Source organism: Anthonomus grandis, chromosome 5, assembly GCF_022605725.1.
Source record: "Anthonomus grandis grandis chromosome 5, icAntGran1.3, whole genome shotgun sequence".
Classification (NCBI taxonomy): Eukaryota; Metazoa; Arthropoda; class Insecta; order Coleoptera; family Curculionidae; genus Anthonomus; species Anthonomus grandis.
Window position 1 is genome coordinate 6,376,093 of NC_065550.1, and position 27,098 is coordinate 6,403,190.

The 27,098-nt window shown below is 33.1% G+C and overlaps 2 protein-coding genes across 2 annotated transcripts in view; one reads left to right on the top strand and one right to left on the bottom strand.

Moving 5' to 3' along the window:
- Positions 1-27,098, bottom strand: part of LOC126736891 (unc-112-related protein-like) — a 455,221-nt gene that overhangs the window by 321,743 nt on the left and 106,380 nt on the right. The window lies entirely within an intron of this gene.
- The window catches only part of LOC126736889 (serine/threonine-protein kinase D3), a 118,273-nt gene that overhangs the window by 70,672 nt on the left and 20,503 nt on the right, over positions 1-27,098 (top strand). Inside the window, exons 12-14 of the mRNA XM_050441507.1 lie at positions 2,586-2,952; positions 3,013-3,098; positions 21,001-21,092. Of these exons, the coding sequence (XP_050297464.1) occupies positions 2,586-2,952; positions 3,013-3,098; positions 21,001-21,092 (545 nt within the window). The remainder of the gene's footprint in view (positions 1-2,585; positions 2,953-3,012; positions 3,099-21,000; positions 21,093-27,098) is intronic.

The following is a 27,098-nucleotide window of genomic DNA, read 5'->3' on the forward strand; positions in this document are numbered from 1 at the left end:
ATTAATCATCAGGAACCCATGGTCATTACGCCAACACCGCAACGAGCTTTCGATATTGTATGCATAGACACTATTGGCCCGTTTACAAAAAGTGATAACAATAATGTTTATGCCGTAACCATGCAATGCGAATTAACGAAATATCTTATCATCGCGCCTATACAAAATAAAGAAGCATTAACAGTAGCCAAGGCAATAGTAGATAACTTTATTTTGGTATATGGACCGATGAAAGAGATTCGTACTGACCTAGGGACTGAATTTAAGAATGAGGTTTTAGAAAAAGTGACCAATCTACTACAAATAAATCACAAATTTTCGACAGCCTACCACCACCAAAGCATCGGAGGTTGTGAGCGAAATCATAGAATTTTAAATGACTATTTAAGGTCGTACATTAATGATTCTTGGACAGATTGGGACAAGTATATTAAATATTTTTCATTTTGCTTTAATACAACCCCAGGAGTTTTGCATGATTATACGCCTTTTGAGCTAGTTTTTGGAAGAAATCCTGAGTTTACTTCTGACTTGACAAACAATATTGACCCAATTTACAATATTGATGCCTTTTATCAAGAAGTTCGTCATAAACTTCAAATTTCTTTACAGCGAGCGAGAGATTTTGTAATCAGAGCGAAAGATAAGCGCAAGTTAGAGTACGATAGAACTTCTCAAAGCCTTAGTCTGCACCCAGGTGACTTTGTAGTCATTAAAAAAGAAAATCGGACGAAGTTTGATCCTTGGTTTAACGGCCCTTTTGTAGTTATAAGTACAAGTGGGGTAAATTGTACAGTGAAAAGTGAAAAAGGGAAAGTAATTACTGTGCATAAAAACAGAGTACACAAATACTGTGCTAGTGAAAATTGACGTATTATGTATGTATATAAATCTAATGTCGCGACAAATTAAACAGAATTAGTATAGTAATATTATATGTTGACATATACTCACACATTGTGAATAACTTATTCGCAAACATTATTTTATAAAAGTATTTATCGTAGTAGTGTGACGTATAAGTGTAAGGATAATTATGGTAATAGTGATAATAATTTGTAAATATTTTAGGAGTAAGTCTTTATAGTAAAAAAAAAAAAAGGGGTAGGATAGACTAATAATTACGGTATTTCACAAAGCAACACAGCTTTCTCAAAATACGGGCAAATATTTTATTTAAAACGAATGTCTTTTATCTTTGCCCAAAATAAAAGCCATTCTTTTAAAAGGGGAAAGATGTGGTGCTACCTTTATGTAAACTATTTAGTATCAACAAATATAACCCAACGTCAAATCTAGGTCGCAACACTGATGTAGGTTAATAGATCAAGACCAATTAATATTATTGTTAACGAAATGTATATGTATTTTCTATCTGATCAATATAGTCAATTCTAAACCTGAGACGAGTCTACTTTCTTACAATATGCCTAAAGTCAGCGGTTTGGTTTGTCAAATTTGACGTAATAGACTAATGAAACATACTACATTATATTACAGTGTGGTGACTTTAACTGGAATAAATTCAGTTAAAACTAATCAAAATTTATCTCGCAAAATTCCTGAGACCCGTCGATTTTTGTTTATTTTTTTTCACCTACAGGGGAGGTCCAAATTAACCCCAACTTTTTTTTTCAAATGGAAAGCCACTTTTTTTAAACTCTCATTGAAAAGAGCCCTTTTTCTTGATTAAATTGCCCTATTTACTTTTGTGATTATCTAAAGGAGAAATACGCAAAAAAAATAAAAACCATTAAATTATTAAAAGTCTCGAAATATTTTGTGTTGGTAACATGTTTGTTTTTGAACTCAAAATTAGCGTAGACCCGAATATTATAGACAACGGAGTCAACACTAACCACAATTATTGCTGTGAGCACTCAAATAGTCGCGAAATCGATAAAAATAATAATTATCGGTGATAATTAAATCAGGAACAAAGCAAATAAAATCTGCAATCTAGGTTAGGAAAAACAAAACAAAATTAAAATGCCATTCGGGCGCAAAAGTTTACGGACGTAAAAGAAGGAATCAATCGGTTTTCCGTCCCGTTTTCAATTCTCATTAGCTGGGCATATTCGTCTTTTAACGTATGCTTACAAAAGGTACCCCATCCAAACGTAAGCAACGAGCGCAAATACCAAATACCTTTATCGAGAGAATATTTCCAGCCGAAATTTACAGCGTTGCCGTTTTGTGTGTAAATTTGGCGATTTAAAGTTTTTTCCAAATTAAAAATATTGATTATTATTAGTGTAAATATAGTACAAAATAGTTTTGGTTGTTAAACGAATTTCACTCTTTCTTTCACTGTATTTTCTTCTGTTGAGTAATCACTGGCAACATGGAATATTAAACATGTTTATCAACAAAATATACCCTCTGCCACTTGTGTAGATGCGCGCAATCCAAAACAGCCAATGTATATTCTAGTGTCTTTAATCTCCTAAGGTCACATACTTTTACGCTAAAATAAAAAAATATGAGAAAATATTCTAGAAACGAAAAAACTATAAAACTAGTCTAAGAACATAAACGCTTGTCTATATACACAATATTTTTTTACTAAAATTTTGATTTTTCAGATCTTAATAGCTCTTAAACACCTGCATAGCAAAAATATAGTGCATTGCGATTTGAAGCCGGAAAACGTGTTGCTCAACTCGGACGCCGAGTTTCCGCAAGTTAAACTATGTGATTTCGGTTTTGCTAGAATCATAGGTGAGAAATCGTTTAGGAGGTCCGTCGTAGGCACCCCAGCTTATTTAGCGCCAGAAGTTTTAAGAAATAAAGGATACAATCGATCATTGGATATGTGGAGCGTGGGGGTGATTGTATATGTAAGTTTAAGCGGGACCTTTCCGTTTAACGAGGATGAAGACATCAACGATCAGATTCAAAATGCCGCATTTATGTATCCGCCGAATCCTTGGAAAGAGATTTCCTCTGATGGTAGGTCAATCCATCCGTAGGTGATGTAATCAATAGTTAATGCACAGCCCTATTTTTTAGCTATCGATCTGATAAACAATCTTCTGCAGGTGAAGCAGAGGAAGAGGTATACAGTGGATAAGTCTCTCCAGCATATTTGGTTACAGGTAAGAATATTTAAATAGTAAAAGCGTTTTGGAAATTAACTCGACCTTGGCAATAAAGTAATATCTTTTGACTATCATGCAATATTGCTTAATGTGTGTCTTAAGCCAGACAACCAACATTGCTCAAATCTTAGTGATCCAAGTGGAAACCCACTGAATAGAAAAATCTGCTTTACGAAAGCCACTGACTCTCAGCAGTCGCATTTCTGATAAGTAGGACGGAAACATTTCCATATTTTAAAGAGACTTAGAAGAGGGTTAATCCCTAACCATGTTTGGATGTTTCTTGCGTAACAGTTTTTAAGTTTTTAAAATCGACGTATACTAGAATTTTTTACATCGTTTTTAAAAGTCATTAAGTTCTATCTAAAAATGTCTATATTAGAGTATAATTTATCATAGGTGTTACATGAAAGATAATAATAATAATAATAATAATATGTCTTTATTAAAAAAAAAGCAATATTAATCTTACAATATTACTTAATACTACATTGCCAAAGAAGGCGAAGATTAGCCTAAAGCTAGTCTTTAACTCTTAACCTTCCTAACATTCATAGTTTAAATGAAGGAAACGAGAAAAAAAAAGAAACAAGTATATATAAGTATTTATCTTCTAGAAAACTAGACTATATTTTGAATTGATTTAAAAACAAAAGTTTATAAAAAAATTATAAATAGGGGTAAGTCTTTATCTCCAAGAAAAATGCATGTAGGTCACTTAGGTAAATGTATTATGCATTTCGGCTGTGTAAACAGCCATCATCAGATACTAAAATAAAATACAGGTAACTCAAGACACTTTTTAAAAAAGAGCTTATTCGCTATAACAATAAAGATTTAGAACTTACCAGAACATTACAAAAAACATATACGTTCACCAAATAGAACAAAAATATAATAAAAACAACAATAAATAAAAGAATTAAAATTAAAAACATAGTACAATAAGGAGATCTACGATTCCAAATATAAAATTTATACTTAGGACGATACAGATTTCTACATATTAAAAAAAAGTACTATAAGGAACTATTGTATATTAGCGTTGCGTTAAAGAAAAGATTTTAAATTTTGATTAATACAAATGTTTATTTATTCATTTATTCATAATACGGGAAAACCCCATTAACTGTAAATTTTACAAAGCAATAATATTTACATAAACAACTGTCATAATCTAAACCTACTTAAAAAATTAATACTAAAGTAAAAAACACCTATACTACATATACTAGAAACAACCTTAATAATTTATATGCAAGAATGTAAATACAAAACTTTATGCACAATTATGAAGTAAGTGACCTCTTTAGATGAATTAAGGAACATATGTTAAACACATCAATATTCGAATTGTTTAACAAATTCATATACCTATCCATAAGATTATTAATTCCATAGGATGTTCTGTGGAATGGAATGTTAAAGGTTACATTATGGCGCAACCCGTGATGAGGAACATTAAATCGTATGCGACCCAACAGAGCAGGGCAATCAATAAGCCTATTAACGATCTTATATATAAAACTAGCACCAGAAATATTACGGCGTTGCGACAGTGTCGGAATAGATAATTGACTTTCAATATAAGAATAGTCATGGTTCTCAATGACAGTTAAAGTTCTATGAGCACAATATCTCAGGAATTTATGTTGAACTCTTTCTAAAGCATCGATATGAATCTGGTGGTATGGAGACCAAACTACAAAGCAGTACTCCAATATAGTTCTTACTAGGGAGCAATAAACCCTTCTCGTTGAAGAGACTGAGAAATATGAACAGTTTCTCATAACAAACCCTAGCAATTTTGATGCTTTTATAGAAATTGAATTAATATGATCAATAAATGTGAGTTTCTCATCAAAAATAACTCCTAAATCCCTAATAGATGCAACATAATTCAGTGGCTCATTATTAATGAAGTAGTTGGATTGAAACCGGTTGATCCTGCGAGTGAAACTAATAACACAACATTTCCTAGCATTTAAATGAAGTTTGTTTTGTTCACACCAATTATTTAGGCGATCCATATCTGCTTGTAGTAATTCTTGATCCACAATACTACCAACCACCCTCCAAAATTTTAAGTCGTCTGCAAACATCAAACACTGACTATACAGGAAACAGTTAACTATATCATTAATAAATAAATTAAATAATAAGGGTGATGTATGCCCTCCCTGAGGGAGACCTGATGTTACGCTGATAGGATCAGAAAGATGTCCACCTACCCTGACCCTTTGAATACGGCCAGTTAAAGAATTCTTAATCCAACTCACAAAATCAACATGAAACCCTATGGAAATCAGTTTTGACAGAAGAATTTGATGATCAATACGATCAAACGCCTTACTAAAATCGGTGTATATAGAATCAATTTATTTATGATCCTCTAATTTACTCATAAGATCAGATTGGTAACAGATCAAGTTAGTGGCAGTAGACTTATTCTTGCAAAACCCATGCTGTGAATCTGATATTAAGCCTTTGCATAACCAAGAAAGTTGATTAGCTATGAGGTTATCAAAAAGTTTAGGTATTGAAGATTGAATGCAAATACTTCTATAATTATCTATGACATCCCGACGGCCAGCTTTAAACAACGGCACAATAAAACTTTCCCTCCAGGCAATTGGAAATGTGGATGTTTGTAAGGAAGCATTAAATAACAAAGATAAAGGAATGGCAAGAGTACATACACACTTCCTCAAGAGAAAATTCGGAATCCCATCTGGGCCTGCAGTAATCTTGTTAGGGAGTGAGCTAATACCTTCAAATATATCATATGTTAAGATCTTAGTAATGTTTAAATTTAAACCATTAGCGGGAGCATTTTGCAGCTGATTATTATCAATACCAGGAGAATAAACAGTTTGGAAAAATTCTTTAAACATGTTTGCAATATCCAAACCACTGGACGCTTGCTTGTCACCATAAAAGAGCGTATTGGGAAGGGTATAATTGGACCTCTTATCATTGATATACTTCCAAAATGATTTAGGGTCATTCTGTAAGCCAGAATCTATCCCTTCAATATATTGTCGGAAGCACAAATCAGACATACGTTTGCATTCAGACCTAAGGCGAGAACATTTTATATACTTTTCGTCTGTATTATCTCTCATATATAATGAATGAGCACTCCTTTTGTTCCTAGTTAACTTTCTAAGTTCAGGGGAGAACCACTTAGGAAATGAGGAAGTTCTATATTTCTTTAAAGGAATAAAATATGCAATCCCCATAGAGAGATATTCATAAAAAACGCTGATTGATAAGTTAAGATCACTATGAGATAAACACTCGTTCCAATTAATTGAGGAGAGAAAGATATTAAGCTCATTGTAGTTACCGCTTCGGAAATCATAAAAAAATTCTTCATAAGCTAGATTTGAAGAAATTGAGTTATTTGCTGTTGAAATATCCAAATGACACTCATATCCAATATGATGAAATTTAGCTTCGAAAAGAGGGTCAGAAGCTTTAAGAACATTTAAATCCTTAACATTAGAAAAAACCAAATCTAAAAATACATTTCTATCATTAGGAATCAAGTTACATTGATAAAATTTTAAATAACCAAATCTTTGTGCAACATCTAAAGCTGGGTCACCTCTTGGGCATTGAACCAGGAGACCATGCTCATCATTGCCCCATGCAGCCCTTGGTAGGTTGTAATCTCCAAACAGATATACATTTAGGTTGGCATATTGAGTAGTAACACACTCCATGGTTTGACAATGCCAGATATAAGTATCCCGAGGTGATTGTGGAGGTATATAAACACCACCAATAATGAACTTAGTCCCATTACACTGGCATAGAATCAGAATTTGCTCAATACGGTTCTCTTGAATAGAAATGCACTGTGATTGCATACTATCACTGACAAATATCAGAATACCACCTCCACTCAACTTACTGCTAGTTCGACAGCTTCTTTCACATCTGAAGACCCTGAAACCCTTGCACGTCAGTTCAGCATCTACAATACTGTCATTCAAATTGCTCTCCACCAATATAATTATATCATAAGAACAGGACATAATACTACTGAGTAATGGTTGAATCTTCGTACGAAGACCTCCAACATTTTGGTAAAACACAGTTAATGGGGTTGAAGCAAGTTTTTTTGTTTGGACTCTACAACCACTGGAACACCTCTACGATACTGAATAATCAGGTTTTCCTCACCAGCAGATTTTCTATCTAATAAAGACTTCTTAGATTCCTTATATGCATCCTGTTCCATCTTAGTCTGGTCATTAGACAGTTTGTATGGCATCCCACGAAGCTTACCCTTACATTTAAGGGCCGTCTTAACAGTAGTAGCAGTGCATATCAGTTTAACCGGTCTAGTGCGATTAGAAACTTTACCTACCCTAAGTACACGACTTGTTGTTATAAGATGAAATGTTGGTATAAGTTGAAATGTTATAAGATGAAAGAGTTAAAAACAATAAACGTAAAAGGTATTTTCTAGGGCTAATTGAATCAAAAAAGCGTAAACGGTCAAACTTAGTTTGCTCATTAATGCATGTGCAGTCTGCGGAGTTTATGGCCCTATTTATTTCAAATACTTTTAACAAGTCCAATTGTAACCTTTTCTCACAAACATGCAGAACCTCAGTGTTAGGTCCCGGATCAAAATTATGGCCAGACTCTTAATATGTAGTTCGCAAAAGGAGAATTGGTATTGTTAATAAAAGTATTTTTATTTCGCGTGATAAGTCTTAAATGTTCGTTGACTCTGACTTCAATTTTCCTTCCGCTTTGGCCGACATAACAGATATCACATAACAAGTTAACCCGTTGAGTACTAACAATGCCTTAACCATTTCTATATTGCGGTACCGCAGTTGATAACTTGGCAAAGGATTGACATATTAGCATGAAACTTAGACAGAAATGACTAATAGGAATTAATAATGTGACCTTGTCACCTATGACCTTGAGCCACTATAGTGGCCACTGGTCTATTTTGAAAAAATGTAAGTCTGAGGTACCAATGGCCACTATATTGGCCATAAATAAACTAAGACTTTCTATATATTTAATAACACAAAAATATATTTTTAAGCAGTTTTTTTTAATATAGGAATACAAAAACTAAGCAAATACAAATTTTGTTAGATATTTTAACATTATTTTGTGTGCCATATCTTGAAACAAGGATGAATGCATAAGCCTGGACTTGTATCACACTTGGGACAGTGATATCTAGTCCTTTTTCTCATGTTATTTTTAGAACATTGTTGACAACGTTTAGAGGGCGTTGCATTTTGGTTTTCTTTCGGTATAAGTTCTAAATAATGGAACGAATTTGTATCAGAATCCACTTCAGCTGTGGCACGTTTTTCTGCTTTTTCATTCACTTTAAAACCAATTAGGCTTTTAATAATTAGTTCCCTGAAGGGCAAAAATTTATATTTGGAATAAATCAACTTCTTGTATAGATAATAGGCATTCCATACAGAAACATCTAATAAATGAAAAAAAAATCTTGCGGTACCATCTAATGGTTTTTCTTGGAGTTGAATAATAGCTCATCATTTGATCTGAGCGATCAATTCCGCTCATATGCTTATTATAACTTAGTACACATGCTGGTTTTTTCTTTGCTACTCCGCACTTTGTTAGAATCTCCTCCATTGCATGTTTATGCACACTGCTTATCATACGCACATCACGTCTATCTTTCCATTTTGTCACAACTACTTTCCCTTTTCTTCTCCATACAGCTTCGCCCTTTTTTAGCTTACTCTTAAGAAGATTCCTAGGATTTCCTGTACGCTGTTCCCTTAAAGTTCCGACAACATATGTTTTACGACGTAACAGTTTTTTAGCTAACGGAAAACTATTATAAAAATTGTCTAGATAAATAATGTAACCTTTATCAAGATAGTCCTTCAACAGTTCGAATACTACAGCTTCAGTGTGGGTTGCTTCTTCTGCTATGATAGTTCCTTTTCCTGTATACACTATTATATTTAGAACAAATCCATCATGAGTTGTAAGTTCATACAATTTAATACCATATTTGTTGGAAATATATTGACGAAATGCCAAACGCCCTCGCCATAATATCATTGATTCATCTATGGATAAATGCTGATCAGGGCATACAGCATTTTTAATGTTTTCTAAAACTTTTTCCAAAATGTTTTTGATTTTGTGAAGTTTATCATTGGTGTCAACAGTGTCGTGATTCACAAATGTAAGCATTCTTAAAATTTGAAATCTGAAAGCGAGATCTACCCATCGTTTTTCCAAAGATTGGGTGATAATATATCGAATCTTGACTCCATTCCTTAAACAGGGCGGGAAATTTTACTGTGCCACCTAACAGACACAAACCAAGGAATTTTTTTAATTCGACGATCGTCAAGTTCTTCCAGGTCTCTCGACGCTCTTTCCTTGTTCGAGGCTTAGCATAAAAAAAAAATTGCTCGGCGATTAGTCTTTGTGACAACCGTTTCCATGATATCATCATTAAAAAAAAATTCAAAATATTTTATAGGCTCTGAATCTTTCGGTAAATTTATATTGAAAGCAGGTTGTCCGCCAAAATCAACTTCATGGTCAAAGTCGGTATCTTCCCACCCTCGATCCGCCTCAATGACTTGATTAGGATTTCTTTTATTCTTAGCAACTTCAGCCTCACTTTTGCTGGCATCTGGTGTCATGCCGCTGTTAGAAGAATAATCGTTTTCGTCGTCAGAATCAACTTGATCCCCTTCTGGAGAGTAATTTTTATCTGCCACTGAATCATCACTTGAAAAGGGGTCTTCGATGCTCACACTATCATCACAACGGTTTGCTAATTCTTCAAGTTCATCCTGTCTAAGAGGCCTTTTTCTGTCACGTTTTTCAACATATATACCGCTGGGGCTGTAATAAATATTACCGTGTAAAAAAGTAGCAAGATAACATACCCGTTTTATACATTTATTACACAGTTACATAAATACAAACTTACAATTGAAGCTATTATAAACTGGTTAAAACAATAAATTTAATTTTATATAATGCAATAATACACCAGACGCCGACCGCATGAAAAAAATTAGCAAAATATTAAAAGTTTGTGTCTCCGAATATTTGAGGTTATGGGGTAACAAAACAATTAACAATACAATAATTATGTTATTTTGTTAAAATCATTGTAAATCGTACTCACCCTGGTTCATTTTTATCACCCATAATAATTTGTTAAGAGTTTGTCAGTCAAAAACAACTTAAACCAAACAAAAGACCTATTCAGCACGTGGTAAACAAACGACTAATTTACATAGTAACTCTACGTACTACTAGATAACTAGTCCAATATAGTGGCCATAGTAGTGGGGATATTTTCCCACTCCTTAGTAGCCGTATCCGATTTATTTTTCCATATCCGAAAGAAAACTCATTCCCATGAATCCCTCCACACCTCTCCTTTACTGCCTACCGAAAATACATAAAGCTAACTACCATGTTCGTCCAGTAGTTGCTTACATGAATTCTCCTGCTTCCAGACTTTCTTCTTGGTTTTTATCTTCTATTTTACCTTCTACGTTAAACTTCCTTTTTCATATCCTTTTTCTATAAAAAATTATTTTTAATTAACTGAACATTTATTTCCTATCCAGATACCACCCCAATCCTGGCTTATCTCTTTTGATGTTACTAACTTGTTTCCGAGCATACCTCCGAGTGATTGAAACTGGATTACCAATGGGCTCTAATTTGTCACTTTTTTTAGCCGAACTGTTTATGTATAAACTAGAACAACAAATTTCGGAACACCATTTATTTAAAAAACATAAAAACATAGGTTCGCTACGTAGACGACATTTTTACTATTTTTAATGGAACCAAAGACGACCTAGAAAACTTTGTTGATTTCATTAATTCTGTTCATCCCAACATACAGTTTACCTATGAGTTAGAGAAAGAATCAAGTTTGCCATTTTTAGACTTTTTAATCACTAATCACAATAACCATTTTGAATTTCAAATATATCGTAAACCCACAGCCACAGATACTAATACCGTAATACCCTTTACCTCTAATCATCCCTTTAGCCAAAAATTTGCCGCTTTTAATTGTTTTTTTCATAGATTGTTCAATATTCCACTAAACGATATTAATTTCAAAAAAGAATATAATATAATTTGACAAATCGCTCGAAGCAATGGATATCCTATAAATGTTATTAAGAAGCTATACAACAAACATTTTTTCAAAAAACTTACTAAACCATTACTCAGTAAACCCAACACCCTCGTATTTTACCGATCTATTACTTACTTTTGCAACGTCTCGTCTAGTGTCGCACAGTGTTTTAAGTCCAGTGAATTTGTCACTAAACCTAATATTTGTTTTAAAACCAAAAACAACTTGGCAAAACATTTAGTAAACACTAAAGATAAAATACCGATAACACACTTATCTGGAGTTTACAAGTTAACTTGTTCTCACCCATTATGTGATATCTGTTATGTGGGCCAAAGCGGAAGGAAAATTGAAGTCAGAGTCAACGTTTAAGATTTGTCACGCGAAATAAAAATACTTTTATTAACAATACCAATTCTCCTTTTGCGAACCACATATTAAGAGTCTGGCCATAATTTTGATCCGGGACCCAACACCGAGGTTCTGCATGTTTGTGAGAAAGGGTTACAATTGGACTTGTTAGAAGCATTTTAAATAAATAGGGCCATAAACTCCGCAGACTGTACATGCATTAATGAGCAAACTAAGTTTGACAGTTTACGCTTTTTTTATTCAATTAGCCCTAGAAAATAACTTTTACCTTTATTGTTTTTAACTCTTTCATCTTATAACATTTGTATTAATCAAAATTTAAAATATTTTCTTTAACGCAACGCTAATATACAATAGTTCCTTATAGTACTTTCTTTTAATATGTAGAAATCTGTATCGTCCTAAGTATAAATTTTATATTTGGAATCGTAGATGTCCTTATTGTACTATGTTTTTAATTTTAATTCTTTTATTTATTGTATTTTTGTTTTATTTGGTGAACGTATATGTTTTTTGTAATGTTCTGGTAAGTTCTAAATCTGTATTGTTATAGCGAATAAGTTCTTTTTTAAAAACTGTCTTGAATTACCTGTATTTTATTGTAGTATCTGATGATGGCTCTGGTTTACACAGCCGAAATGCATAATACATTTACCTAAGTGACCTACATGCATTTTTGTTGGAGATAAAGACTTCCCCTATTTGTAATCTTTATATACACATTCTCCTACAAAATATGGACTTCTATTCGACCAAAAGTTTATAATATTTCCTATACACATTTAACGAAGTATTAAATATTGGTTTATAAGTATTAAAGAACTTAACGGCATTATAAGTAAAAGATCGCTCGAACAAAGCCGTGGAATGGTGCGGCATGGTCAAGATATTGTATCTAATATTTCGAGTGTGAACCTGGTGTCTTGGCATTAACTTTTCAAAAAGATATTCAGGACTTTGACTAACATATAATTGATAAAGAAAAGTAGAAGTGAAGAATTTGAATAGGTAAGGTAGCGTTACCTGAACTGAACCACCTGAACTGAAATATAGAGTCTGATACTTAATCAAACTTTCCGAGGTTAAAAATAAATCTACAGCAACTATTCTGCACGCGCTGCAGGCGCTAAGATGTCGTCCATTTTCTCAAAGAGACCTAGATTCAATAATCTAAAGGGAACTACACAAAGTTTCGGTCTCAAAAGTATTTATTTTATAAACCCCTACACAATATGGCTTACCAAAAGTACACAAAGAAGGAATCCCAATAAGACCTGTGGTTTCATATGTCAATTCTACCTGTTATAAATTATCTTCCTGGTTAAATGACACCCTCAAAGATGTAACTGAATTTAACAATGAGTTTTTAATTAACAATTCTATAGACTTTGCGAACTACTTAAAGAATATCAACATCCCAATGCCATTTTGCTCTCCCTAGACGTTAAAAATCTTTTCTCAGTGCAAAGCTCTGGTAGAAGACCTTCTTAATCTAACTAGCCTTCAAAAATTGATAATTGAAAATCTTATTTCTCCCTTATCGTTAGTCTTAGATCAAAACTTTTTTAAATTCAACGAAAAGTTTAATAGACAAACTACAGGTCTCGCCACGGGCTCTTGTCTCTCTCCCTTTCTGAGCGAAGTGTTTATGGGAAAACTAGAAAAGAAAATAATGGCTAGTAAATTTTCTCAATTTATAACATTTATTAACTCCCTTCACAAAAATATTATATAACTTTTACGTTAGAAAGGAAGGTAAATCAATGTCTGCCATTATTGGACTTGCTTGTACGAAGAAAGGACAGTAGCATGTCCTTTGAAGTCTATAGAAAACCAACCGCAACGGACAATATCATTCAATTTGACTCTCTTTCACCTGGACATCATAAATCTGCTGCATTTAATTCTTTGCTATACAGATTATTTAAATTACCTATTGCTAAAGATAATAAATTCCCAATTTCAAGCTTAAATAAAATTTACTTCAAATATTATAATAAGTACAAACTATCTTATCATATTGTCCAAAAAAAGAAGAAATGTAACAAAAACTTTAGATGTTTAACGTACTTTGGAGGTATCTCATCAGCTGGCTAAGTTCTTTAAGCCCCTCGACATATGTTTTGCTTTTAAAACTTCAAATTCAATAAAAAGAAATTTGGTAAGACCAGTAGATGAACGAGACCCTCTATCTAAATCTGGGGTTTATAGCTTACAATGTGCCGATTGTCCGCTATTTACGTAAGTCAGTCAGGCAGGAGAATTTCCACTAGAATACAGGAACATTTAAGTCTGGTGAATAAGTTTAGAGACACTGATACTACTGAAACCAAGTGGGCGTTTGCTACACATTTATTGTCCTCGGGCCATAATTTTACTGTTCCTGATAATGTATCAGTCGTGCATGAATACCAAAAAAGCAGAAAACTGGACCTTCTGGAAAAATTAGAAATCACCAAAGCCATGAAAAGCCCGATTCTAGACTGGGTTAACGACTTTTTTAATTTTTTTTTACATTTTTAACAATATTGCCCGACATACTCCACTAGAAATACTTCTACTAGAAATATCTCCAAAGACCTGGTAGTGCAGTAGTTTACATTGCTTAACTGACGTGTTTTTCGAGACTAGCAGTATGTTCGAATCACACTTAGGACAATAATTTTATATTTTTGCATTTTAATCAATTTTAATTTAGTTTTTTTTGTTTTTTACAAACTTGTGGCGTATCACATTCCTAAAAATTTATTCTATTTAGTGTGTGTATTTAATGCGACCGTAAAGCATGTACTCGATTTTTAAGGTACAAATTTTACTAACTTTAAGGTTGTTATTGTATTTAGTTTCTTTGTATTTAATTTTTAGGTTTGATGATGCTCTTAATATGAGCGAAACACGTGTAGCCTACTTTTAGAATTCATAAATACTTTTGAGACCGAGATTTTGTGTAGTTCCCTTTAGATTATAGGTGTTAGTGTCAGATTGTGGCAAAATTCTTGTTGTCCATAGTTGGTTCACTGGTCGTTGTGGTAAAATAGTTGTTATGAGTATGGTAATTGCATTCAACTTGGACGTGTAAAGAAAAATAACAAGGGATTCTTCTCTTCGGACCTTGAGACTTTCGAGTTCAACCAATTGAATTATTATCTGATAAGAAGTGTCTTTGTACGGAATTTTCAGTTTATAGAATAGGAACTTAACCTGCTCTAAACGGTTAACGTAACATGTATACAACGGACACAATAGCATAGAATAATATTCCAAAACACTTCTGACAAGATATCAGAACAGGAACGAGGTAATAAACTCATTAATCGCGTCAATATGTCTATACTCCTAAATCATTAAAACTGTCAGCATTTTATAGAACATGATTTACGATTAAATAGTCCCATAAAATAGGTTCTTTAAGTTAAAATAGAACATAATTCTACATGTATTAACATTAATTTCCAAACAGCTATTTTTGCACCAGTTGACTAGAGTTAGGATCTGATTGACGTGCTAGACAGTCGTGTTTGTTTATTACCTAACATATAGTTTGAGACCGTCCGCGTATAATAGGCATTTACTGATAAAAAATGACGAAGCACACTGTCTACAAAAATTAAAAATAATATAGCATCCAGATGGAATCCTTGAGGCACACCCGTGCCTCACACATTAACTTCACGCGACATTACCAACTCTTACACCCTACCTGCGGTTGCGAAGATACGACCGAAAACCCGAAACACCAGATTTGGCGATCTTTTAGATGAGAAGCTGGTGCCACACTCGGTTGAAGGCCTTCGTTAACTCGGTATAAAATTCGGTAGAAAAATATTTGGCCTCTGCGGTCTCTTCAACATCGTTGGATTTTTCTAGTCGGCGTTCGAGAAGTAGTTGTTGTTCAAACAATGAAAGTCGACTTTAAAGACATGGTACTCCAAGCACTCCGGAACAGTGGCGGTCCGTGGTCAACAAAACTGGTGAGGCAAAGTCCGTTACTATAAATAAATGACGTGTAAAAAATCTCCTTTGTAAAGTTGTCAAGAAATCATAGTGACCAATAATTTTTAGAAATGTTTACAGGTAAACACAAAAAATTCTTAAAAAATAGTGAGAACATAAACACAGAAATAAAAATATAAAGTAACACATAAAATACGGCATTATGTTTTATATTTTAAATCAATTCTTCTATTTGATTTAGCTATGAAATTTTGTTTAGTAAAGAAAAGTAGAAGAAATTTTGTTTAGTAAGCTTTTTTCAATAGACATTAAAGCTAGCCTATTTAATCGTTCCTGTTTAATACTATTTCTTAAATAACTTTTGATTCTTTTTAACGCGGAAAAATTTCTTTCTACAGAAACAGAAGTTGACGGCATTGTAGCTATTAAACAAAGCAATTTATATACTTCCGATAAAATTTCATGTAAACCGCTTTTAAAAATGCTTGTAATAATTTCTTGCACAGATGACAGGGTTCGGAATTGTTCGTCAGCATAAAATATTTCCAATTCATTTTTTAACTTATCTTTTTGGAATAGATTTTTAAAATAGATTAGTGAACATTTTATTTGGAAATATTTTGCAAGATTCCTCAAAACGGGTATATTCTAATAAATCTAAGAATAACAATTTGTCATTATCAGCAAACCTGTCAGTAATTTGTTGGAGAATATTGTCAATAACCTCATAAAAAAGTGCTAAATATGTAAGAGTAATATTATTGATAAAATCTTTCTTGTTGGTTCGTACGCGCACACAAACATTAGACAGTTCTGCATCCATATCTTCAGCAATTTTTATCATGTTTTTAGCAATTTCATACAATCTATCAAAAGTTTCTCTATTTCGCAAAGAAAGCAATTTTTTTGACACAATCGTAATGTTTTTTGAAATATAAGCATAATCCAAACTTTTTTTGTTGTAAAACGTCAAATAATATATCTGTTAATCCAAAAATTTCTTTATAAATATTTAAAAGAAATGCAAAATCGAAACTTTTAAAATAATTTAAAAAGCCTTTAGCTTCACGAATGGAGTCAGAGCCAGAAGTTTTTGAATTAATAATGGTATAAAATACTTTAATAAATCCACCCCATTCGTTGTGTACTAAATTTATAATCTTAGATCTAGAAGACCATCGTGTTACAACTGCAGTAGGGATTCTTTTTCCCAAAACTGTATCCAGAATGTATGTTCTTTTTGCAGATTGGTGAAAGAACGTAGGAATTCCCATATTGTCTGCAAAAAATATTCTGGCCTTCTGTATGCAGTTGCTACCGTTTTGCAGAACCAGATTTAACCTATGAGCATTACAGTGCGAAAACAGAGCATTTGGAGCGACTGATTTTATTTTCGCCTGAAGTCCATTAATGTGGCCGCACTAATGTGCGTGTATGCACTAAGTGTAATCACTTGCACCATCATAACATTGTCTCACTGATTTATTTTTAAAATCAAATTTAAGAAAAGCAGCAGAAATAATAGAAAATAAATGTTTAGCTGTTCGATCTTCGAAAAATCCCAAAAATCGTTCAATTATTTCACCAAAATGCACAAACCTAACACTCATTGCACATTGAGATTTCTCTGTAATATCGGTCGTGTCATCAACTTGAACGGAAAAAATGGCACCTCTTGAATTTCCATGTCGATGGTTCCAGAAATTAAATCGGCAATACAATGTATTATGTCATTTTGTATGTGACTAGACTGGCCGGTAAATACTGTAGACATTTTTTGATACTGATTATAAATCTCTATATCCCTTTTAATATAAATGCTAAAAAATTCTCTGAAATTCCCCCGATTGCTGGAAAATTCATTCATCGTGACCACGAAATCCTAACTCCTGTTTCCCATGTAATACTGCAATGCCTATTAAATATTGTAGCACACACCGATTTTTTCTAACGTCTTCATAATATTTTATTATACAGGGTGTCCCGGTTCATGTGGGAAATCTCTCGGACCCCGGTAGAACATCGAAAAATCATACCGAACGTTCCTATAAAAAAAAAAATCCTACAAGCCTTCTTTACGAAGATACAGCCTCCTAAAGGACGCTGCTGGAAATTGGTTTTTCATAAATTACTTTTAAACTACACGGTAGAATTTAATAAAAATTTTAGGTGATGAACACTATTAGGGACCTCTTAAAATGACATCCTTAAAATACATTTACCTTGTTTACTTTACCAGGGGCGGACTAGGTTGTACACTTTAATGCGTATATTTTTAACACCCTGTATGTTAAAGTCTAAAAAAATAAATTTGGATACCTTGAACCCTAGGCTAAAAAAAAGGTACTCTTGTTCATTATCAATAAAATGAACCGTTTTGGAGAAAAAAAATAATAAACGAGTCAATGTTTATTTTTTTTTTTTTAAATGAGGTAAGTATTAGTATAGCGCCAGTTATTCAAAGACCAGGAAATTTCGATGTAAGTCATTTAATTTAAAAAAAATACATGTTCCTAAAAATACAGTGGTGTCCTAAAAAATACTTTTACAAAATATTTCTTATTTATTATACGTTTATATATTTTTTGTTAATCTTAAGATAAAAACTAAACATAAAAAAAAACAGAAAAAAATAATGTAAACCAATTGTATTGTACCTGACTTATTTATCGGAATTTTTGCATTTTTGAACGCATTATTGTAACAAACGTTGCTATACTCCAAATTTAGCAAATACCTATCATTTAAACCTAATGCTTGTCAACATATTCATCCCTTATTTGATAATATTTTTTTAATTTTTGTATTTTTTGGTAATTTTAATATAAATTACGTCAAAATATACTTATAGTTTACTTTTATTGAGTATGCAGATATGCATCTTATGTATGGTCTGGCGTGTTACAATGCATTGGAAGCAAAAAGATTGTACGAAGAAAGATTTCCCAATCGCATTATTCCGGATCAGAAAACATTTCAACGTGTTGATCAACGTCTAAGGGAAACTGGTAGGTTTCTGTTTTCCACTTAATTACCTCATTAAGTGGAAAACAGAAACCTATTAAATTTCCTTAATACAATTTTAGGATGATTTGAAAAAAAAAAGAATAATGGTGGTCGGAGGAGAACAGCACGTACAGTGCAATTGGAAGAAAATATTTTAGACGCTGTAGCTGACACTCCTACAACGAATACTCGAAAATTAGCCGCTCAGCTTCATTCGTCCAAAACAATTGTACATATGGTACTTTAAGAACAACTGTTGTACCCATATCACTTACAAAAAGTGCATGAACTACTGCCCAGAGATTTTGCTCCTAGAATACACTTCGCAAACTGGCTGTTAGATCAGCAGCGAAATAAAATTGGAGCATGATTCTTTTTACGGATGAAGCAGGGTTTACCAAAAATGGAATTGAAAACTTACATAACTCGCATGTATGGGCTGAGGAAAATCCCGGTGATACTATTATTTCTCATCATCAACATCAATTCCAATCAATAAATATCTGGGCAGGAATTATTGGCAATTTTTTGATTGGGGAATTTGAACTGCCACCGCGTTTAAACGGAGAACTTTATTTGAACCTCCAGAACAATCTTCCAGGTTTATTAGAAGATTTGCCCCTTGCAACCCGCTGAGATATGTATTTTATGTATGATGGAGCCCCACCCCATTTTGACCTTGCTGTAAGACACCACTTAAATAATACTTTTGAAAACCGTTGGATAGGTAGAGGGGGACCTGTTGCTTGGCCTCCTCGGTCTCCCGATCTAACGCCATTAGATTTTTATCTATGGGGTCACCTCAAAACCTTGGTGTATTCCACCCCAGTCGATACTCGGGAAGAACTGCTGCAAAGAATTACATTTCATTGTGATAATATAAAAAACAATCTTGGGCTATTGTGGCGAGTGCAGCAGTCCTCGATTCGTCGTGCCCGCGAATGTGTTAGAGTTCACGAAGCCCACGTCGAACCTACTTATGAAGTTTTTAATAATTAATTGTTTATTGCTCGTATTGAAGAATTTAACTTTTGTTTACATATTTGGTTTTTGGCATTTTTTTGTAAGTTGTTTTTTCTAATTTAAAAACATACACTCATAGGTTTTTTTTATTATTTTGTAATAGTATTTTTTAGGACACCACTGCATTTTTAGGAACATGTATTATTTTAAATTAAATGAGTTACATCGAAATTTTATTGTTCTTTAAATAACTAGCGTACTTATCTCATTTAAAAAAAAAAAAAAAAAAAAAAACATTGGCTCATTTATTTTTTTTTTTCTCCAAAACGGTTCATTTTATCGATAATGAACAAGAGTACTTTTTTTTAGCCTAGGGTTCAAGGTATCCAAATTTATTTTTTTTTAGACTTTAACATATAGGGTGTTAAAAATATACGCATTAAAGTGTACAACCTAGTTCGCCCCTGGTAAAGTAAACAGGGTAAATGTATTTTAAGGATGTCATTTTAAGAGGTCCACAATAGTGTTCATCACCTAAAATTTTTATTAAATTCTACCGGGTAGTTTAAAAGTAATTTATGAAAAACCAATTTCCAGCAGCGTCCTTTAGGAGGCTGTATCTTCGTAAAGAAGGTCTGTAGAAATTTTTTTATAGGAACGTTCGGTATTATTTTTCGATGTTCTACCTGAATCCGAGAGATTTCCCACATGAATCGAGACACCCTGTATATAAATTATGGGCTTTTTTCAACGCATCAGCAATAGTAGCAGCATTCGATTCAGACCGCCTAAGTGCGATCGAATTACTTATGTGTTCTTTTAAATTCAAGCTCCTACTTACATTATTTAGGTCACAATAACCTTCTCTTGTCCACACCGTCGAAGATGTTTTAAAAGTGTGCCAAGGCCAACAGAATAATTTTTCTTTATACACACTAGCACATAGCCATTTATGAATTTCGAATAATTTATGGCTAAAAGATCGATTGTATGTTTTTGATTTTTGGGTAAGCCCTAGTTTTGGAGTCGGCCTGCCATATCTAAAAATATTATCCATCTCCCTTTTGGAACGTTGCGAAAACGAAATTTCAATTAATGATAAAATAATGTCATGTTGCGGTTCCATTTCACAAATTAAACAATTTCTATAAGACCTTATAAAGCTAATAAACCGATACTGCCGCGACTGCAATTCAATACTTCCTTGAGGTTTGAGGCCAACTGAGATTTGGCAGAATAAAAGTGCAGTTAAAACCACAAAATACTGCAACCTTTCTCAAATTTGTACTCTCTACATATTACGCTAACTTTTTGCTTTTAGGTTAAAGTAATTTGTCGTAAAACATTGTGAAACGCCAGCTTTACCACATTTTAAGAATAACAACATTGTTTGTTATTCTTAAATGCATTCGTAATGCATTGTATGTTAATTTTTTATTTTATTTTCAGGACTATCAAACTTGGTGTGATTTACGCTCTCTAGAAAATCAAATGAATGTTAGATACCTTACACATGAATCGGATGATGCCCGGTGGGAAAAGTAAGTAAAATCTTGTAAAATTGAATACCTGATAACAGGAAGGTGGTTCTCATATAATAAAAAAACCGACAAATAATACTTTTTTAAACATTTTAAAATATATAATTTTTTGTTTGCAAGTTAAAAAATATAATCGCATAATTGTTATGAAAACTCGCAGTATATTTGCAAACTATTTATTTTTATTTATTTAATATTCATTTATTTAGACATTTTCTGGTATGGCTTCTTGACCATTGATTCGAAAAAATCTAATGGGCTCAAATCGGGCGATCTAGCTGGCCAATGGCCACAGATGGTCCTAAAATTTATTGTCTAACCATTTCCGGACTTAAATATATAATGATGAGAAGCTCTGCCCTCTTAAAAATGTACTCCAGCCGCATGAAGTAGGAAATTTTCATCCTTATTGTTATATTTTCCTTACCTACTGAATTTTCACATCGGGATTGCAGTAGCATTGCCTTGCATAGCAGTTTGCAACATCCAGATACATTTCGCCATTTAATCATTTATTTATAAACGATCTCCGAAAATGCCTGCCCATACACCATTTTTTGCAGAATACAGTGTATGTATTTCTACAAACACATGAGAATTTTGCTTACACTGATACCAATTTCACTAAAATCTAAAATTAATTGAAGTCAAAATGAGTTTGAAAATATTTGTGATATTTTTTAAAATTATTTTTTAGTATCAGTATCTTTATTTATATTTCTACAATGGAATTTACGTTTTAATTCTACATTAACATGCAACTAGTATATTGACTTGCATCATAATATATTGCTCTAGATGCCAATTGCTTTTATGAGGAGCGATTTCCGATTCGTAAAATTGTGGTAGGAAAACGTTTGAATGAATTGATGAATGAGTCGAAAGTTGGTAAAAATTACAATTCACTTTTTTTAAGGTGGTGAATGCCGTGCAGCAGGTGGAATGTATGGAAAATATATTGCTAAACATAATCACATTAATGGTAATGAGGGTGTCACAACAAAAATATTAACCCAAAATTTACGGTTCATCAGATTATTAAATTCATGCATTTTCTTGAGATTTTTAACAATGAATGGAGTTATTTCATTGGGTTTTGCAGGTCTATGTAAAAATCCAAACTTTTTGCATATAGCAAAATTTATAAATTTTATTTACTGATGAATACAAATTTTCAGCGGCTCGGGATTATTTAAATAGATATTTTGCAAAAGTTGGGTAAAATGACGGAGGACCCGTGTCTTGTCCTCCTCGATCATCTGATCTAAACATCTTAGATTCTTTTCTTATTAGAAATTATTAAATTTATTAGAAAAAAAAATTTCGCTGCGAAAAAGTAAGCCCCAATATTCGCCGATTGTGGAAGGTCCAACAATCTTTTATGCAGAGTTAATTTTGAAAGCGTACCTTCTTAAGAAACATCAGGTTGAATCTCAGTTGGAATTTACGTGTTTTTTTATGGTGCCAGCTTTTAACAGTTACTGATAGATTTCTTTCTAATGAACCTTAGTAGGGTTGAGGTGCCGCTAAAACCTGTAAAATTATAAATAATAATCATAAACTAACCTTAATGAGAAGGAAAAGAAATGTGTTGAGTTATTTCCTCACAATTGTGGTTCATCATGTATGAACCATCTATTTACGTATATTCTTCTTCGCTTCTCGTATCATCACAACTCTTCGTGGGTCTCAACTGCATCTAACACAATTGCACATTGCTCTTTTGTATTTTTGCTTTTATTTCGCTACTGATTTAGTTATCAGAGGTTATAACTGCTCCTAGGTACTGAAATTGGTTTATGCATTTTTAATTGTAAGTGTCCATGATTATATTTTATCATGTACTGCCCTCCCTGCTCTCCGTCTAACATGCACATATTCGGTTTTGTACTCGTTGATCGTAAGGTCTACCTTATTCGTCTCCTTCTCTATGTTCATGAACATTTTAAATTTTAATCGTACTGCTTCCTACTTTGGGCCCTTATTTGTAAATATTTTCAAACCAATATTCGTTTCTTTAATAGCCATAGCACTACGTTAAAGCCATTGCCCTATTTTAGGCCTATGTTAAACTTTGGCTTAAGAGTTTTCTACGTATATCTTGGTTAACTTTGTAATCTTTTCTAGTACCTCAATGCCTTTCTACGCTTTCAAGACATTTTCTCTGCTGATGCTCTGACATCGTATGCCTGGTGGAAATCTACAGCAGCAGTTAGTGAACCTCTCTGTTAAACTCCCAGCTTTTCTCTGGGAGTCTTTCTGTGTTATGGTAAATGATCTGTTTTCGCTTGGGTCGGAATCCGCATTGACAATCCCCTAAGTTCTCTGCATATGGGGATATGCGACTCCTTAGAATTTCCCTATAGTTTTTACTAGTGATGTGCGATATCGTTATTTTCGAGTATTGGTGACTACTAGTTATTTTTGGTCCAAGGACTAGGTACTGTTAGAACATTCCGGATTAGTGAATAAAGGTAAACTAAAGACAAAATAGTCTTTAATATGCTATGTCTTGTTTTATGAAACAAAGAAAACAAAAGTAAGCGAAATGTGTATATTTCAGAATTTACAAAAATGAATTTACGAAAACAAACCAAAAGGAACCTAAAATACGAATAAAGAAAAACAAAATGGTTTTTTGAATTAGGAAATAAAAAGTAATTTTTTGATTAGATAAATTTTTGATTAAGGAATAATGTCTTTGTTACAATTTAAAGACACAATTTGTTCAATATTTTTGGACTTTTAAGTCGATTTCGGCGTTCACTAGTTAGCTGTCCTGCTTTGGAGAAAACACGCTCGCATGTAACAGATGTATAGATAAATATGTTTTTGATAATGTAGTAAGCCAAGGATAAATGTTCTCCCTGTTTTTCTACCACAGGAGGGGATCCTGCTTCCAGTATAAAATATTTTTTTCGGAATACATTCTTATTTCAGTAATAGCAATAGCCCTTGGGCTTGTTATATTCTTAGTTAGTACTGATTTATCGAAATCGTGCCAAATTAAGTTTTCATCTTATTCTAGACATATTAGGTGTGCAATATTAGATTCCGCTCCTATGACCCTGTTTTCTCTCTCGTTTAGTTTTATTAGAGCCACAATTTTATCCTGCAACTTGTTTTACTCTTCTCAAACATTCTTCATTATTAAATGATTTATTTTTAAATCTTCGATCTAAAAATGATGCTTTTCCACTTAATAGATTATTTTCCGGATTTCCGAAACGCGCTTTTATAGATACAAGGAAGAGATTTAATATATTCCTCAATTTTCACTAAAGACGATATTAGTTCCTTTATGATAGAATTATTTTGGAGAGTGTTACCGGATTTTCTGAGCTCATTTCCACTGTGACAACCTCAAAGGGTTTGAGTATTTTGCAAAGCTCTTTCAAAATAATCCATTCTTCTTCTGCAGGTAGATTTACGGGATTATGCAGAAGAGCAATGGTCGCTACTATGGGTTCTGCTAATGCAGCTACTCTGTCAATCATTAAATATGTAGAGCTCCACCTTGTTTTCACCTTATTAATTAGTTTTAATGATGTTGCATTAAGATTCATTTGGATTTGTGTTAACATGAACTTGGAATTAGCATGGGAGCTTCTGTGAAAGTATTCGACTAGTTTTTTTATGTTATTTAACATCTGTTCAATATGAGAATTTTTTAGATCGTCTCTAACAACTAAATTAATAGTGTTTGCAAAACAAGCGATATGCGTCCATCCAGTTAACTTTGGTATCGCAACAATATTAGCAGCGTTATCTCTACTTATAGCGTACAGTTGACGACATTGACTGTTGAATGACATATTACTAATTCATTCATTAGTGACTCTTTTTAATTCACTGGCTAAATTTTCTGAAGTATGTTTATCATTGTACATGTTTACAAGCACCCATAAAATTGTCAGTCGTCAGTTATAAAGTGAGCTGTAATAGCTATATATCCTTTGGTGTTCAGTGACGTCCAGTTATCTGTACTCAAAGTAATATGCTTCGCGGAATTAATTAGAGCTTTCAGTTTCTCCACTTCCTCATTGGATTTCGCAGGCATCAAATATCTACTGACAGTTGAACGACTAGGTAAATTATAAAAAGGTTCTAACTCATGTAAAAGCTCACCACGAAAACCGCGATCTTCAACGATTGAAAATGGCTGTAGATCACTTATGATCATATTTAAAACTAAATTGCTTATATGTTTTTGGCGAGGTAGTGAAATAGGCAATTTCGGAAACTGGAACATTTTTTTTTGCCGTTTGCAAATGTGATGGATCTTTATATTCTGATTTGTCTAGGCTCGCATCTGCCTTTGATATTGATGGATCTATAGAAACATGTGATGTGTCTTTGTAAAATTTCCATTTGAAAGAATAATAGCAAATTTTATGTTATAAACGTTTAAAATTAACTTGTTATGTTAAGAAAATAGACAGTATATGTATACCTGCATCCATTAAATCAGAGGTAGATATTTCTATTTGGCAAGCACTACTAGCAGGTCATTTTTTGGGAGGATTTTCCAACAGTACCGATATATGTTTGGTTTTAAGATGTTTTTTTTTTAATTTGAGGCATTATCCCCTTTATAAGAGTAAATATTGTTACAAACATTGCACTTAGCTTTATCTTCTGAATGAACACTAAAATGTAATCCAATGGCACTTCTTTTTTTACTTTGATTTTCCGCCATTACATACGTATAACTAGGTAAATATTAAAAAAATAGTTGGAATTCGGAACAAAACTAAAAACACCACTTTCACCTAGCCCTAGTCACAAATGCAATAAAATTAAAACGAGACATCGTTCTTCCCTGTTACAAAAACAAGCTCTTCCCTGAAACAAAAATATATGATAGCTCTTCATATAAATGCCCGAAAATAAATTTAAACCCTGCTTTCTTTTATTTCATCAACGCCGAACGCCGACACGTGCGAGCAATCGCCTATGGCGCAAAAAAACCAGCAATCAAATTGTATTTTATCCCTTTATTTTGCTAAAAGCCACCGTCCGGCAGCCGCCTTGAGTCGATTTTCAACAATTGACACCGTACAGCATTTTACTCTGACCGTCTGATGCGTCTAATAACAACATTTCTTAGGAGCCAAGTAACTACTGGTTACCAAGTTATACCAATACCGAAAAGAAACGATATCTTGATTGGAGCCGAGTAGCTTGTAACTAAATGTAAAAGTAACTAATATTTTTGCCATTCAGTATTATAGTTACTTTAGTTACTAGATGAGTAACGCTTATTTTGTGACACTTAGTCACTTTTTTCACAACACTAGTTTTTACATGCCAATCTCCTCTCTTATGAATGGGTATGAAGATGCCCTCATTCCACTCCTTTGGTAGGATTTCTGCTTTCCAAATGTTTTTCAGTAGCTCTTATATGGCAGTATATACATTTTCTCTTCGAGTCTTCTCTCGGGGCCTTGTTATTCTTAAATTGGTTTATTGCTTTTTTAATGTCGTCTAGCGTGAGTTCTGGTACATACCCCTCCACTATTTGGTATACCTTCCTCGTGTACGTAGTTACTGCATCTATATTTATTTAACAGGTTTTCGAATAATTATTTCCATGCTTTCATTACTACTTTTATGTTAGTTATGAGCTCGTTATGTATGTAACCTTTCGTTATATCTTTTACTTGTTTGGAAAAATTTCGGCTGGGTGTGCTCATGTTTGCTACAACATGATCTATTTGGTTTTGTGTTTTCCTATTATTGGATATCCATGTCTCTTTGTGGATGTTTTTATGCAGGAGCATTATTAAGGCAATCCTCAGGCTATTAATTATCAGGTTTGCTAAGTTGACCAATCGTTGACTGTTGCTGTTTGATAGTTCATAGTCTTCCAATATGTGGTATAAATGCTTCTTCTCTTTGAACCTTGGCTTTAAGTTCTCCCAGAATGGTTAGCATGCCCTGTTTAGGTACCGAACTACGGTTTCTTGTAGTTCTTCGTAGTATTTGTTTTTAACCTCTTCATTT